The sequence below is a fragment of the Neltuma alba genome, unplaced genomic scaffold, assembly GCF_004799145.2.
Source record: "Neltuma alba isolate B1F8T4 unplaced genomic scaffold, ASM479914v2 tig00011202_pilon, whole genome shotgun sequence".
NCBI lineage: Eukaryota > Viridiplantae > Streptophyta > Magnoliopsida > Fabales > Fabaceae > Neltuma > Neltuma alba.
This window is the reverse complement of record NW_021635926.1, coordinates 319,962-335,268: the sequence shown is the minus strand read 5'-3', so window position 1 is coordinate 335,268 and position 15,307 is coordinate 319,962. Positions and strand designations below refer to the sequence as shown.

Here is a 15,307-nt window from a genome sequence, read left to right as displayed (position 1 = left end):
ATCTGCTGGTTTATCCCCAGATATATTCTGCAATATGTTATGACACTAGGATTGGTGGATGTCCAAATCCCAGACTCGAGTTACACAACTATAGCAATATGGTTTCAAGTGTGCATGCCAGGTGTGTTATGGATACTAACTCTACCATACCAAAGTTTATAAAGTGTAGTATTTATGGATATTATAAAGACATGAATTTTCCAGGAAAGTAATTCCTGACAGCTTGTGTTTGTTCATAATTCTTAGGCCGAGAAAAATGGTCAAAGCAAAAATTAGAATCTTCCTCATCTCCCTAATTAGTGATCGTAGTTGAAATGTCAAACTATTAGGATCTCTTACGCAGCGTGATCTTTGACTGCCAAAAAAAAAATTGACACGTCAATGTTAAACAAAGTTGTACAGCTAATGTGTGAGGCAAGGCTGAAGATGTAACTTTGATTGCAACTCTTTGAACAAGTACGGGCCACCTTGCTCCATAATGGCGAAACTATTGAGAAGTATGATTACTTTTTTTCTTGGACACAGGTATTTTCTTATCAGAGACAATTTTATTCGACATATTATCAGGTACTAAATGTAAACACTTCTCTTAATAGGACTTTAAATTTTGATTCGTTACATTATGAAAGACTAACATATTCTGTTAAACCTAATCTTTAATGGTAGTTGCCAGTGATTAATGTTATCAAGGCAGGGGACATATTTTTGGGCAAAGTGAATGAGAATTTGAATGGCTCCAGAATGCCCATGTCTTCTGTTTTATCCCCGGAATCGTGTTGTAATGCTCCTACACTAGTATTAATTGAAATCAAAATCCAAAAGTTACTATACAATTGAAGCACTTGATGTCATGTATACTAATTATTACTCTACGTTAATAGTATTGAAAAATGTCATATTTAATCTATGGAATTTTTTTTGGCTGAATATCATAATATGAAACTTTCCTGGAGACATTCATCTTCAAATCAAATTTACTAGTCCTGTTATCCCAAAAAAAAAAAAAATCAATTTACTTGTTCTTTGAAATGAACCAATATATTTTGATAGGCTTAACTGGAAGATATATTTGTTTTGTTTTGTGTTGACATTTGAAATTTTAGTTATCTTAATCAAACTTAAACAATTCAAAGATCAATTATCTCTCAATTAAAAACAATTTAAATCCCAGGACTCTATCCCATGCATGGGGTTGGAGAGGTGGCGCTAGTGGCGAAGTTGCTTTTTTTTTTTTTTTTGAATGAAGAACTGGATTTAAAAAAAAAAAAAAGAGCCAATTTGTGCTCCCCTTTTTTTTTTCAAACTTGGGTCTCAGGAAGTTGCTTTAAATTTTCCCTCTTGGGTCTTTTCATTTGATCTATTTCTAGTTCATTTTGGGGTTCTTTTTTTTGGATCTGTTTTATGCTTCAGTGGATTATGGATTGGGCTCTAATTTATGCATCAAGTTAAAATTTTATACCATACTTTTTTTACTTTTTTTAAAATAAAATTGCCTTATTATTTTTATAAAAAAAAAAAAAAAAAAGAAGCGCAATTTGTACTTTTTTTTTCACTTGGGTCTCAGGAACGTTTGCAGAATTAATTATGCCGCCAAGTTAATATAGCTGGAAGTGAACGCATCATGACTTTGCCCGCTGGATGATGAAAAATCACACCTTCAGTTTAGTCGGTGGCAAGTTTGATAATTGAATTGCTAAATTAAATAAGTTCGTGGAATATTTATGAGTTTAGTTTTTTATTCTTTTTTCACAAATTGTGAAAGTCAGGAATAATAGAGGACACTTTTATTTTTAAAGAAAATTGTGTCATTCTCTAAATTGGTTAATAATTCAATTTCAATATTTTCAGAATAAGTCTTATATCAGATTTTAAAAGTGGGGCCTCGGATTCTTACTGGAAAATCTCTTGGTCAATCTCTCTCCCATCAAATGCACTCCCTGCAGCTAACATTCTCCAAAAGCATTACTTCAATAACTCGAGCTTTTATATATGGAACATCTTTTCACTACTTGTCATTATGTGCGAGCTATCTGATTTAACTGTTTCTCTGTCAAGCTTCCAGATCTTAACTTTCATGGATTTCAACATTGACTAATGAGTTCTCTTTAACGGCTTCATAAGGATGAGCATGATCGGCTTCTACATGGGATTATCACTTTTGTGACGATCATTTGCCATGAAAGAAATGCAGCTCTTGCTTTCTTTTGAATTGAAAACCAAGAAAAAGAAAAGCAATGTAGCTCTGCATGAAGGTAAAATCAAGCATCCTAATTCTATCATGCAGGCAATTCTGGGCTACAGATCTAGCATTTTCCAAACAAGAAGAACAAATTACAAGCACTGTTTCCAATAGGACTAAACTCATTACCAACTACCTGTCATTAGTCATGAGAAAAAAACACATAACTCAAGCCGGCAGAAATATTTTCTCACTACTTACAAGAATCTTTGAGAAAGCAAAACAAATATATAGCAGAAATTAAATAGCACTAGAGACCCAAAAAACATCAACGTAGAAAACTCCTCAATACAAGGATAAAACCACAGGTCATTTGGATCAATGGAAAATGGTTCTACTATGATCAAGACATGGTACAAGAGAGTCTTGATCAATTGCACAAACAAGTGCAAACAACCAGCCAAACAATCAAAAGTCAAAAATTATATTACTTCCTTGACACTTCATACTAATTTTTCGAATAAGTTAAGAATATATTAGAATTTTTTTACTGAAAACTCTAACATTTAATTATATATTTCTATCATTGGTTTAAAAGACCTGTAGAAAGAAACGGAAGAAACTTAAACAAAAAACACAAACAAAATCAAAAGAAAGAAAGAAAGAAAGAAAAAGCTACGCCCAAGCTTGTACCAAGTACTGGCTCTATCTTCGCTGGATGACATGAGCAAGCCAACTTCAAGTGTCTCTCGTGCCCTTTTCTTGGCAACTTGATGCCCCTGAAAGGTTATGTTCACAAAAGAGCTACAAGCCAGCAAGTGATTTTCAGCAGGTATGGATAAGGAAGATGATTCATTACCCATGCCTAGAAGAAAACCCAAAGCAAATTGCATCCACATGAACAGTCCAGCGGGCCCAAATCTGCTGGTTTATCCCCAGATATATTCTGCAATATGTTATAACAGTAGGATTGGTTGATGCCCGAATCCCAGACTTGAGTTACACAACTCTAGTAGTATGTTTTCAAGTGTGCATGCCAGGTGCGTCATGGATACTAACTCTACCATACCAAATTTTATAAAGTGTAGTAATTCCTGACAGCTTGTGTTTGTTCATAATTCTTAGTCTGAGAAAACCTTGGGAAAAAATGGTCAAAGCAAAAACTTAGAATCTTCCTAAGGGTCCGTTTGGATTGACGGTGGAAAAAGTAGCTTATTTTTAATATGACTTTTAAAAAAATAACATTGGGTAAAAGTTAAATTGAATAAGCTGAGTGTCCGTTTAGGAAGGCTTAAATTGGGTGAGAAGATGCTTATTTTGGGCAGAAGCCCGATTGAAAATATTGGCATAGTTTGGGAGGGCTTAAGCCCCATTGAGTTTGTCTGGAATAAGCTCACCTAGCATGCGTTCAAATGGAAGCCCCAAAAAGAAGCTTATTTTGAAGAGCTTACTAGCTTTACCTTTGTGATGTGTCAGATATCGTGGAGCGACTGAGCATAACGCGTGGACGTGTGGGTCCCATTCGTCAACGGACCAGCAGCCTCATGCGTGACAAAGGGTGGACTCGAAACCTCTCCATTTCCTTACTATCCATTTCCCCTTCACTTACCAAATCTAGAGCGTTCGTCAAATCGAGTGGGTCATGTTTTCACAACACACTACAAACTCCCTCTCCTCTCTCCCCATCTCTTCTATTTGAATTCAGCTTCGCCCTCTTCTATTTCATTCTGCAACAGCCAACGGAGGTCTTATTAAATTAAAAAATTAGGATCTTCATATTTGCATTAGATTTCAGCATTTGTTTTCAATTAAGCTTCGCCTCATTCAGATCTCATTCTACAACAGGGGCGAGGCCAAGTTGGAAAAGAAGGGAAGATTGAATGAGGGGGAGGCGGAGTTTTGAATTGTGTTTTAAAAACATGAGCCATTTCATTTAACAAGATCTCTGTTGCGAGATGAAATGGAAGGGGGAAAAGCTGAAGTAAAATAGAAGTGGCGGTGGGAGAGAGGAGAGGGAGTTTGTAGTGTGCTGCGAAAATATGAGCCATTGGATTTGATGAATGGTCCAGATTAGGGAAGTGGAGGGGGAATGGACAGTAAGGAAATGGAGAGGTTCCGAGTCCGACAAAGGGTAGTGGGAATTAGGAAAGTTATTTTTTCTTTTTCTTTTTTTTCAAAAGAGTAATAAAGTTAAATTTTAGTATTCAAAAGTCATAACACACACGCACACCATTTTTTTTTTTTGGGTAAAATCAAAAATCATGTGATTCCCATTCAAACTGCTTCAATCTATATGCCATTATAAAATAGATTCTTGACGTACTTCCTCCCATTCTTTTTTTTTTCATGTTTTATTTTACATTTAAAATATTTTTTATGATTTTTCTAAAATTTTAAAATTTAATTCACTCGTTAAATTTTACTTCTTCATATTAAATTATTTTAAATTCATTGTATTATGTAAAATCATTTTTTTAATCATATTTCATTATTTCTTAAAACTCATACTCATTTTGGTAATTTTACAGTCAAATTTATTTTTACTCAATCATAATCAAAACAACTTTTACCAATCTCACTTTTACAAATTAACTTTTTTAAACTCCAATCCAAGCATAATCGTGTCATTCTCTAAATTGGTTAATAATTTCAATATCAATATATCAGAACAAATATCATTAGATTTTAAAACTGGGGCCTCGGATTCTCACTAGAAATTCTTTTGGTCAATCTCTTTTATCAGATAATTTGTTATAAAAGAAAGGCAGCTCTTGCTTTCTTTTAATATACGACACGTAGACCAATGGCCCACATGATATCAAAAATAAAGAAATGTGGCTTTTGCTTTTCTGATAATACGAAATAAAACGTAGCTCTGGATGAAGATAAAGAGTGTGTTTGGATTAATATTGAGTAAAACTGACTTCTAGTCTGACTGATTTTTGTAACTGAAGTCAGAGTAAAAGTCAGTTAGTGTAATGTGATTTATGTTTGAATAAGTGCTTATAAAAAGTCAATTAAAAAAGTTGAAAGTTGTTGAATGATTAATAAAAAAGTTAGTTTGGTTGAAAATAGCTGAAAAGGGTATAAACTTTATTAAATAATAGTGTTTGATATTTTATGTTTTTAATTTGATAATATTTTAAAAAATACCTAAAATTATTATGATAAAATATAAATAGTTTATTTGTGAAATTATAAAATAGAAATATTTGTTACCGAGATAATTAAACATATATAATGGATAAATATGAATATAAATTAAAACTTATTTGTTCTCTAGTTTGGGAATTTATTAGTGTTTGTTTAAGATTTTAATTCTTTTTCTACTAAAATCCCTTTTGGAGTCATTGCGATTCCCCTGTTCCCAGCTATGGTGGATGAAATTGAGAAGGTGGGTGAGGTTGAGAGACGGAGAAGCTTGGAAAAGGCAGGAAGGCACCTTCCTAAACGCTCCAAAAGTTATAAGTCTGAGTATTGGAAAGCACCGGTAGTTTGGCCCAAAAGTTAGTTGGTATCTTAATCCATCCAAACAGCCAGTTGAATCCCAAAAAGCCTCAAACCTCAGTTTCACACTTTTCCATGAGCTTTTACTCCTCCAAACAGAAATCCAAACATGACCAAAATCAAGCATCCGTATTCTATCATTCAGGAGATTCTGGGCTCACTGTATTTTACAGATCTAGCCTTTTCCAAACAAGAAGAACAGATTACAAGCAGTGCTTCCAATAGGACTGAACTCATTACCAATTATCTATCACTAGTGATAAGAAAAACATATAACTCATCAATAAGAATTGATCCAGTTAGTAAAAAGTCGGCTCATAACCTACAAGGTCGTGATTTTTGTCGATATGAGGATCTTGTTGATGAATAATCTATAAGTATAAAATATTCTCTCACCACTTGTAAAAATATTTGAGAAAGAAAAATAAATATATGATAGAAAATAAATAACACTAGAGATACCAAATGTAAAAAACCCCTCAATACAACAGAAAAAATCATGGGTCATTTAGATCAATAGAAAATGGATCTACTATGATCAAAACATGATACAAGAGAGTCTCAATCAAATATACAGACAAGTACAAACAACCAGCCAAATAATCAAAACTATAAGCTTTTAATTATATTCTTTCTTTCGCACTTCATAGTAGTTTTTTGAATAAGTTAAGAACATATCAGGCCAACTTCAAGCATTTCTCCAAAATGCCCTCCAGAGAGAGGGGTTTAAAGTCATTAAACTGAGAGAACGAGATTTGCAGGGAAGTCTTGTTCCTCTTCATCCCTGATTCCATTCTCTGCAACCATATCGATGGCACAATCCACAGAAATTTGCTGAATTGGTAAAGCCAACTCAAGGTGAAGAGCATCTTCAAGCTCACACAGTACATACCCCATTGATGGTCTATTTATGCGACTCTCCTCCAAGCACTTCCAAGCCAACTCACGTACTTTGTGTAGAGAATCTAAGTTCACTTTACCGATCAAATATGGGTCTATAATCTCATGAAAGGTGCCATTTTCTTGGCAGCTTAATGCCCATTTTGCCAGATTAAGATGCTCTGTTGGACGAGTGTCGTCTAAAGCAGACTTGCCACACATAACTTCCATCAGAACCATCCCAAATGAGAAAACTTCTGATTTCTCTGTGAGATATTTTGTTCTGAAATACTCAGGATCAATATAACCAAAGCTGTCCTTTACCAAGGTTGTTACATGACTCTTATCCAGAGGTGGACCTTTTCTCGAGATTCCAAAATCAGCAATTTTTGGGTCAAAATTGTCATTCAAGAGAATATTTGCTGTCTTAACATCGCGATGGATTACACTTCGAGGAGCCCCTGTGTGTAGGTAATGAAGAGCCTTCGCAGTCCCAACGCATATTTCCAGTCTTCGCTTCCATGATAAAGGAAGAAAGTTTGTCCCATGGAGATGACCACTCAAAGATCCATTCGCCAAGAATTCGTAGACTAGAATCATTTGAGAGTCTTCATTACAGTATCCTATCAGAGAGACAAGATTCTGATGAGAGAGCTTGGATAGCAATTCAATCTCATTCTCAAATTCACGAAGACCCTGTCCTGATTGGGGATTAGCCACTTTGATGGCTACTTCTTTCCCGTTATTCATCATTCCTTTGTAGACTTTGCCAAAACCACCCTCTCCAAGAAGCAGACCCTCCTCAAAGTTGTTAGTTGCTTCACTGATTTCTTGCAAAGTGAAAAGCCTACATGATCTGGTCGTGCCTCTGGAGCCTGCCCTTGACCTGTGAGTTTTCAAGTAACATAAAGTTACTACAATGAGAACTAGGAAGGCTGCAGCACCCAAGACAGATCCAACTATTAATTTCACGCAAGCCCTTCCGTCCAAGGCTCTAACTTCATCAATGATCTTCATTATCTCCAGCCCGTTCATGGTAGCATTTGTACTATTTGTCGTTCTATCAGGAGCAACAGTTACTGTCAAATTGTTTCCTCTTGTAGACACAACAAAATCCATGTAATGTCGCTCCTGCCCAGAAATTCTAGGATCTGGAGAGTAAAGACGGCGTTTTTCATAAGCTACACCATCGATAAACAGGTTGAACATTCCCATCTCTTCCGGCTTGCTTATGATATCCCAGAAGTGTACCCGAACAAAATAGTTGTCATTTGGATTTACAGAGAAGATCCAACGTAAGTCGGGGCTTCCTGCATCTGCCATGGCTTTGGCTGTAGCATAGACCCAATCTGGTGCTATGACAGACGTAAGGTATCCAAAATTGCTTTCTTTAGTATCAATTGAAATATTCAGCGCCCTACTATTGGAGGCCAAGTATTTCTCATCACCCTCCCAGTTCCGACCAAGTTCGTCATTCCGAGTGGTGAGGGATTCATAACCCATATCTAACCTGTAAACAGTTTCCAGGACAAATTTTGAAAGATGCAACAGATGAACTGATGTGTTGTTGATTACATAAATGCCTTGATCACCCGGTGTGGAGACAACTTCTATTGCATTAACAAACACAGATGAGTTGGCAGAAGGGATGAATGTGAGGGTCATTGTGGGGGATGTGATATTGATTACATATTCCTTGAACAAGTGAGAGCCACCATACTTCATGAAGTTGAAATCTTTGAGAAGCACAACCCCATCAGCGACTACTGTTACTGAGGAAGAAGGCAAGTTCTGGTGAGAGTTGGGGAAAGGGTAGAAGTAGAGGCGGATCCAGTGCTGAGCTGGATGTCCAATTCTGAATATATATGAAGCTCTACCCCAAAAGATTCTGGCTGACTGGTAGATTGGAGATGGAGCACGAGATTGAGTGGTAACAGCAATAGATTTCTGGCTTTTCAATTGTAAAGTACGTTTATCATAGACAGATTCAGGGAGAAAAGTTCGACCCTCGAAGCGTATATCAACAGAAGAACCACAAGCGAGTAAGTAGTTGTCAACAGGTGTGAGTGAGGAGCATGATTCCATGGTCAGAAGAAGAAGAGAAGCCAAAGCAAATGACGTCCACATGAAAAAGTCAGGAACGCCCATATCTGCTGTACGTTTTACTTGAGAAAATCAGAAGAAATTACGTACCCTTTCATATGACGTGTTTGTTCTTTAAATAGATTTCTCATTCATGGCCAAAGAAGCAGAAGACTTGTCATTTGTGATCCACTTGCATCTTGAACGAGCCCTCTTTTTTTTTTTTTCATATGGATTGACCTGGGTCAACTCCAGTGGGTCGTTTGAACGAATGCTTTTTACCTTTGGACTCCTGATGAGAACTAGTCACGCACAAAATCTTCTTTGTTAAGGTGAATGTTCTTCTAAAATGCACCAATTTTTGCCACATAATCTTTAGGTGACAAGGCTGCGGTGCCATGTGCATACAGATCAAGGGCTCAACTCAAAGAAATGATAAAATAAATTCTAACAAACACGAGATGATACAGAGCAAAGTCGATTTTTTGGCCCTTTGATAACGTGGAAAGTTCGAATCTTGATGATGAAAAAGGGGAATCTCATCGAAAGAGTCACTTTTGATGAGGCCCCGATGTACTATTTTAATTCGGAATCTGAACATCACGATGCGTATGAAATTTCAATCTACAAATTTAACATGGATGGCCAATTTTTAAATTTTTTTCTAAAAAATGATTTCCTTTAATAGGTACATATAATTTGAAAATTTTAGATCTAGATCACTAAAATTGTATTTAGATAGTGTAGATTTTATTACAACAACAAGCATCATGGTACTCATCTTTTCAATGAACACCAAAATTGGTCCTTTTAAATTCAACTTGGTAATTTTTTTTTCTCTTCTTAAAAAAATGGAACCACATAAAACGCAAATAAATACAAATAAAAACAAGAAAAATCATGGCAAACACCTTATCATATTCACCATGAAGACTTCAAGGTCAAAATTAAAAATTAAATTAAAAGGAGAATAATGGGAAGAATTTTAACTTTAAAAAGCACATAGCATAATAAGTTATTTTATTGATGTCGTAAATGGTGTGATTTTTTTCATATCATTTACTGTTTACAAGTTAATTAACATTAGGGCCGGCAGGTTGTATCTCTCTTTATTACTCCTCTAGCCCTAACATATAAAACTCATTTGTAGTGTAAATTACATAACAAAATGAGTCTTACATTTAGGACAAAAAGAGTATTATACATTTAACTTTTTTATTTTTACCTTTTTCTTGAAGTTTTGGTAATTGCATTAGCAAACAGATCATTTTCTGTATTTTTTTGGTCTTATTTATAAAGCAGAGAGTATAAATATATTATTATGTCTTTCATTTATTATAGTATGAATAGTTTTTTTTTTTGGAAAGGTGTTCAACTTTAGTCTTTTTTTAATTGTCACTTATAGGAGATGATTTTGATCCTTTTTATTTGCCACTTATACCTTTGTTAATGTTTCATTTTCAATTTTGCCCCTATTAATTAAGAAAGACAAAAATAAAGGTGAAAAGAAAGGGAATGGATCAGAAAAATAATATATTAGCTATTTGATAAGGATAAAAATAAAAGATTTTATGTATTTAATAATCTCTTTAGTATGTGAGAAACTATTATAACTGACAATTAAAAATGACCATATCGGTATATATTAAATAAGAGTAAGGTCAAAAAGTTATTATATTTTAAAGAAAAGTTAACGTAGTTTAAATTTTTTTTAATCTATATAAAATATGTTAAAATTACCCGGTAAATAACAACAGAAGAATAGAATTGTAGACATAGCTTAATTGGATTGCGTGAACAGATATGAATGAGTTTCCAAAAGTGTGAGAGATTCTTTGAAGGATAATTAATATACATGTCCTTATAGTTTTAACTGGTTTTTAATCAAGTCCCTATAATTTTTTTTCTTTTTATTAGGTCTTTATAATTTTTTTCTTTTTATTAGGTCTATATTGTTTTATCTTATTTTTAATTAGGTCCTTGTAGTTTTTATTCTTTATTCTATAAATAAGAATATTCAATAAATAATAAATTATTATAATAATCTTATGTCAATATTTTTTAAAATTTTTAGTTAAATATCTATTATTTATTTTTCAATTCTAATGTTCATAATTATAAAATTCAAATTATAATAATAAAATTTTCTAAAATTAGAATATAATTATAAATAATTTATAGTTAAGTATAATTGATTACTATAATTAATTATTAATTACTTAGTGATTATATTTATTATTTTGTCCAATTATATAATTATAATTTAAAAATAAAATTAATTTTAGAGCATAAAGTTAACAAATATTTTTTTAAAACTACAAAGGACCTAATTAAAAAAATAAGTGAAACTATAAGGACCAGATAAAAAGAAAAAAAATAGAGAGGCCTAATTAAAAACATGTGAAAGTAAAAAGATCTGATAAAAAGAAAATTTTTTATAAGAACCTGATTAAAAATCAAATAAAATTATAAGGATCCAAAGATTAATTTATCCTAATAAACAAGTAGTAACCATGACACTCCATAATAGTGATGAAATATACTCATATTTTGGCAAAAGACAAAAAGGAAAAAAAAATTGAAAATCCCTCAATCGGAAGATCCATAAGTTGAATGCTTCTTTTCGTAAAGGTTAAAGTATACTTTTAGTCCTTTAATTTTACAGATTTTATTTTAATCCCTTAATTTTAAAAAATAAACATTTAGTCCTCTGATTCTAAAAGTATTAACAAAAAATGATGATATTAAGCTTTCAAATGCTGATAAAACAGTACTAAATGCTAATATATTAAGTTTAATATTCAAAATAGTCATGATTGTTACAAAAAATATCATTTAAGACTAATAATTTTAGGGTTAAAGGACTAAAAGTATACCTTTTAAAATTAAGAGACTAAACTGAAACCTTACATAAAATTAAAAGATCAAATATACACTTTAGCCTTCCGTAAAATATAAAGTTCAACTCAATTCGTATGGTGATTGAAATAAACAATTTTTTTTATTTTTGCTGGGCTTTCCAGAAGTCTTAGGGGATGTTTGAATAGAAACTAAACCATGATTTTAAAAGTGCTTTTACAGTTTACGAAATAAATATGTGGAGAAGTTTGTGTCATTTTACAAAAACTTTTGAGAATTACCAAACACCCCTTAAGATTTGTTTGGAATGACTTATAAGTAACTTTTTAAACATGATTTACGGAATATGAGATAAGTATATGAGAAAAATTTTGTTTTACTTTGTGTAAAAATAGTTATAAGCACTTTTACAATGTTGATCCAAACAAACCCTTAAATTTTCGCTCTTTTTCTGCTGCCGTGCTATTGTGTGTTTTATATCTGTGTTTTTAATGCTTCCGTGGATTATGGATTGGGCTCTCATTTATGCTTTCATGTTAAAAATCCATTATAAGCGAGCCCAAACTTATGCAGGGTACCCTTTTTTTATTTTTCCACTTCTCTTTGAATAAAATTTCCTAATTATCCCGTTGAGAGAGGTATTCACATTTAATATCTGACAGTATTTTAAATAAGATTATTTTTAATATGAGAATACCTATACTTTAGCAAAAAAAAAATCCTAATTATTACCAACAAGTGTTGATCGAAATGAAAGGGATTTGGATACCTTAAACATCATATTTTGAGTTCGATCCTTAAAGTAGTGTATATGAAAAAAAACATTGTTGGCAGGAATTCCTGCTATGGTACCTGATAATATCCTGAGAGATTAATGTCTCACCATTCAGGTAGAAGGATAATCTAGCCAACAACAAAAAAATTCCTAATTATTTTTTTTGAAAAATTCCAAATTAAACAAGAAGGACTTTTTTTTTTTTTTTTGACCGAAGAAAACAAGAAGGACTTAAAAGCACGAGCTCTAATAAGACTAAACTCTTATGCCAACTGTCTGTCATTAGATGGCGGGGAATTACACTCTTATCAGAGAAAAACGAAATGCTTCCTTCATCTTGAATATAAAACCTACTACCTCCGTCCTTAATTATTATATTTTGCTTCCGCTGGCTTCTTCGCCTAGGAAGTTTTCCGATGCCCACACTCTTCTTATCTTTTGTTTTCGTGCAACTCTCTTAGATTTTTTTTTAATAAAAATTGGATAACTTTACTAAGCAAACATTTACCTCCTTCGTCAAGATCAGCCCAATATCAGGTAGAAATTGATCAAGGAAACAAAAATGGCCGTCCTGCATTGGATATTTCATAATGGAAGCCTAGCATAAAACTGGATGCTTGCTAAAAATTCCTCGTTTCCCCCCCCCCTCACATTTTTATCTCTCTCTTCAAATCATTACCATAAAGTAGTTGCAGTAAATATTACTCCTCCGATCCTTAATATAAGACCCATTTAACTAATTTGATTAGATTAAGGAAGTTAGGTAAGTTAGTTAATTATAAAAAATGTGACATGTTTTTCCTAAAACACCATAATCATCTTTCTTAATACCCCCTCCCACTTCTACACTTGATTATAATTGAGGGAGTATCTATAGGGGTAATTTAGAGAAAATTGATAAATATGAGAAATGGGTCTTATATTTAGGATCAAAACCAACTCACCAATTGGGTCCTATATTAAGGACCGGAGGAGTAGAATAATTTTCTATAGATGACAATTATGCTAGACTTTAATCTGACGTATGAGATATCAAAATATATTGATTAGGCAAAAATAAATAGATAGATAGATAGTCAAAGGGGCAAAGGGCTTCAAAATAATAGCACATGCATGCTTTGCAAAAGACTGGCCTCATGACATGCTTCACCCTTTGAAAGACATAAATTCAGATTGTAAAAATATGATTATTTGGCTAAAATAGCTTCTAATCAAATTCTTAATTAATAAAAATTTGTTCGAGTTGGCGTTCTTTCTTCATTTCCACGTTTCACGGTTGGATCCGTAATAATCACTGTGTCTGATGCGCCCATAATATCATATTGAAGAATTCACATTTAAGTAAAGAATGATAATACTCCTATAGTGTTAAATATAAGACCTATTTTGTAGTATAATTTACACTACAAAATAAATTTTATATTTAGAATCAGAAAAGTATCATAGACGAGTATGGTCCCGTTTCTTTTTATGAAAATTGGGCTAATATTATTATTAATTTTTATAGTTTAATTAAATTTTGATTTTAGTCCTTTTTTTCAATTGTTGATTTTAGTCTCCATAATTTTAATTTTATAAGAATTTGGTTTGATAAAATTATACATGACAAATACTCAAAAAGAAAAATATTTAAACTAATTTTGGCCTTTCTCCGCCCCCTTCCCCCAACAGCCAGTGTTTGTTTGGGATCTTAAATTTGATTTTTGGAGTTTTAAAAGTCAGTTGAAAACAAAAATGTTACGCATAAGTGCTTCAAGCAAAATAATTGTTTTACTTAAAATTTACAAGTCATTTTAAAATTGAAATAATTTTTTTTTAACTTCACTCCATCAATTTAGCTTTTCTTCACATTTAAGCATTTTAAAACTAACATTTTAACATACCATTGAAACAAATTTTTGTCAAACTACCGAACAATAATCACTTAAAAAAATATCTTTATTCAAGTCAAATAAAACTCTTTTCACATACTTATTTTAAATTATATAAAATTATTTCTAAAAAGTGAAAAGCTATTCCAAACACCCTATTTATATTTATATAAAAGTCTATTTAAACATAAATCAAATTATATTAATTGACTCTTATCTCACTTTCATTTTGTAAAAGTCAATTAAAATAAAAGTTATCTTTACAACCAACAGGAAGTTGGGTCTAGAATGAGGGGTTAGTCCCTCACAATATAGTGAATCAAAGTTCAAATCATTGCTGAAAAAAATACTTATATTTAGTGTCTAAGGATACCTCCAAAAGGAGAATACTTGTACCTACACCAATAAAAAAAAAAAGTTAATACAAACTTTAATCCTTTAAATTTACTATCATTTTAGTTTTGGTCCCTCAAGTTTTTTTCATTTGAAACATTGGTCTCTATAATCAAACAAAAACTTAAAACTAGTTTGCCTTTTAAGGAATCAAAATTTATAATGTAAAACTTAAGAGACTAAAACCAAAATGATAACAAACTTGAAGAACTAAAGATTATATTAACCCAAAAAAGTTATGTTTACAGATATTAATCCAAAGTCCAAACGAGCCTCGGTCGCAGGCTGGCTCAGGCTCCGCCCATGATGCTCAAAATGCAATATTCAAATTTCGTCCGTGATACTTTTCTTTTTTTTTTTTTCTTATTACCTGTCATTTAAGTTTTAAATGGTTCAAACTGAGCGCTGGCAAAGAGAAAGGGTCAAAATGAGAAATACAATTTTTTTTTTTTGCCAGCAGAAGAAATACAATTAATGTGCCAAGTTTCTTTTGCCTATATACCCTTAATTTTAATAATTAATGTTGGATTAACTTTCAAAAGTGATTGGATCAAGCAGAAGAAGAGATCTTCCACAAGCGAGATTAAGAAATTTGACGGATTTAAATTCTTTCTTATTTTGTTACGTTGAAATTATACATATATTAAAATTAAAAAAGAAAACAGAATTTCTAAGATGAGTAAAAATAAGGTGCAATCGGAAAAATAGTAATTAATGTTGTCATGCAATTTTTAAATAACAAATAAGACACAAAATGATATC

General features: G+C 32.3%; 1 protein-coding gene across 1 annotated transcript; it reads right to left on the bottom strand.

Annotated features, from left to right (window-relative positions):
• Positions 1-6,405: 6,405 nt before the first annotated feature.
• LOC114762239 (receptor-like protein kinase THESEUS 1) lies at positions 6,406-8,866 on the bottom strand. Its single transcript, XM_028951703.1, has one exon. It carries the CDS (start codon positions 8,711-8,713, stop codon positions 6,422-6,424), a length of 2,292 nt encoding a protein of 763 aa, XP_028807536.1. The 5' UTR covers positions 8,714-8,866; the 3' UTR covers positions 6,406-6,421.
• Between the last annotated feature and the right edge of the window lie 6,441 nt (positions 8,867-15,307).

Excerpts from the sequence above, each read along its gene's own strand:
- LOC114762239 (XM_028951703.1), bottom strand. The coding sequence starts at position 8,713 with ATGGGCGTTCCTGACTTTTTCATGTGGACGTCATTTGCTTTGGCTTCT.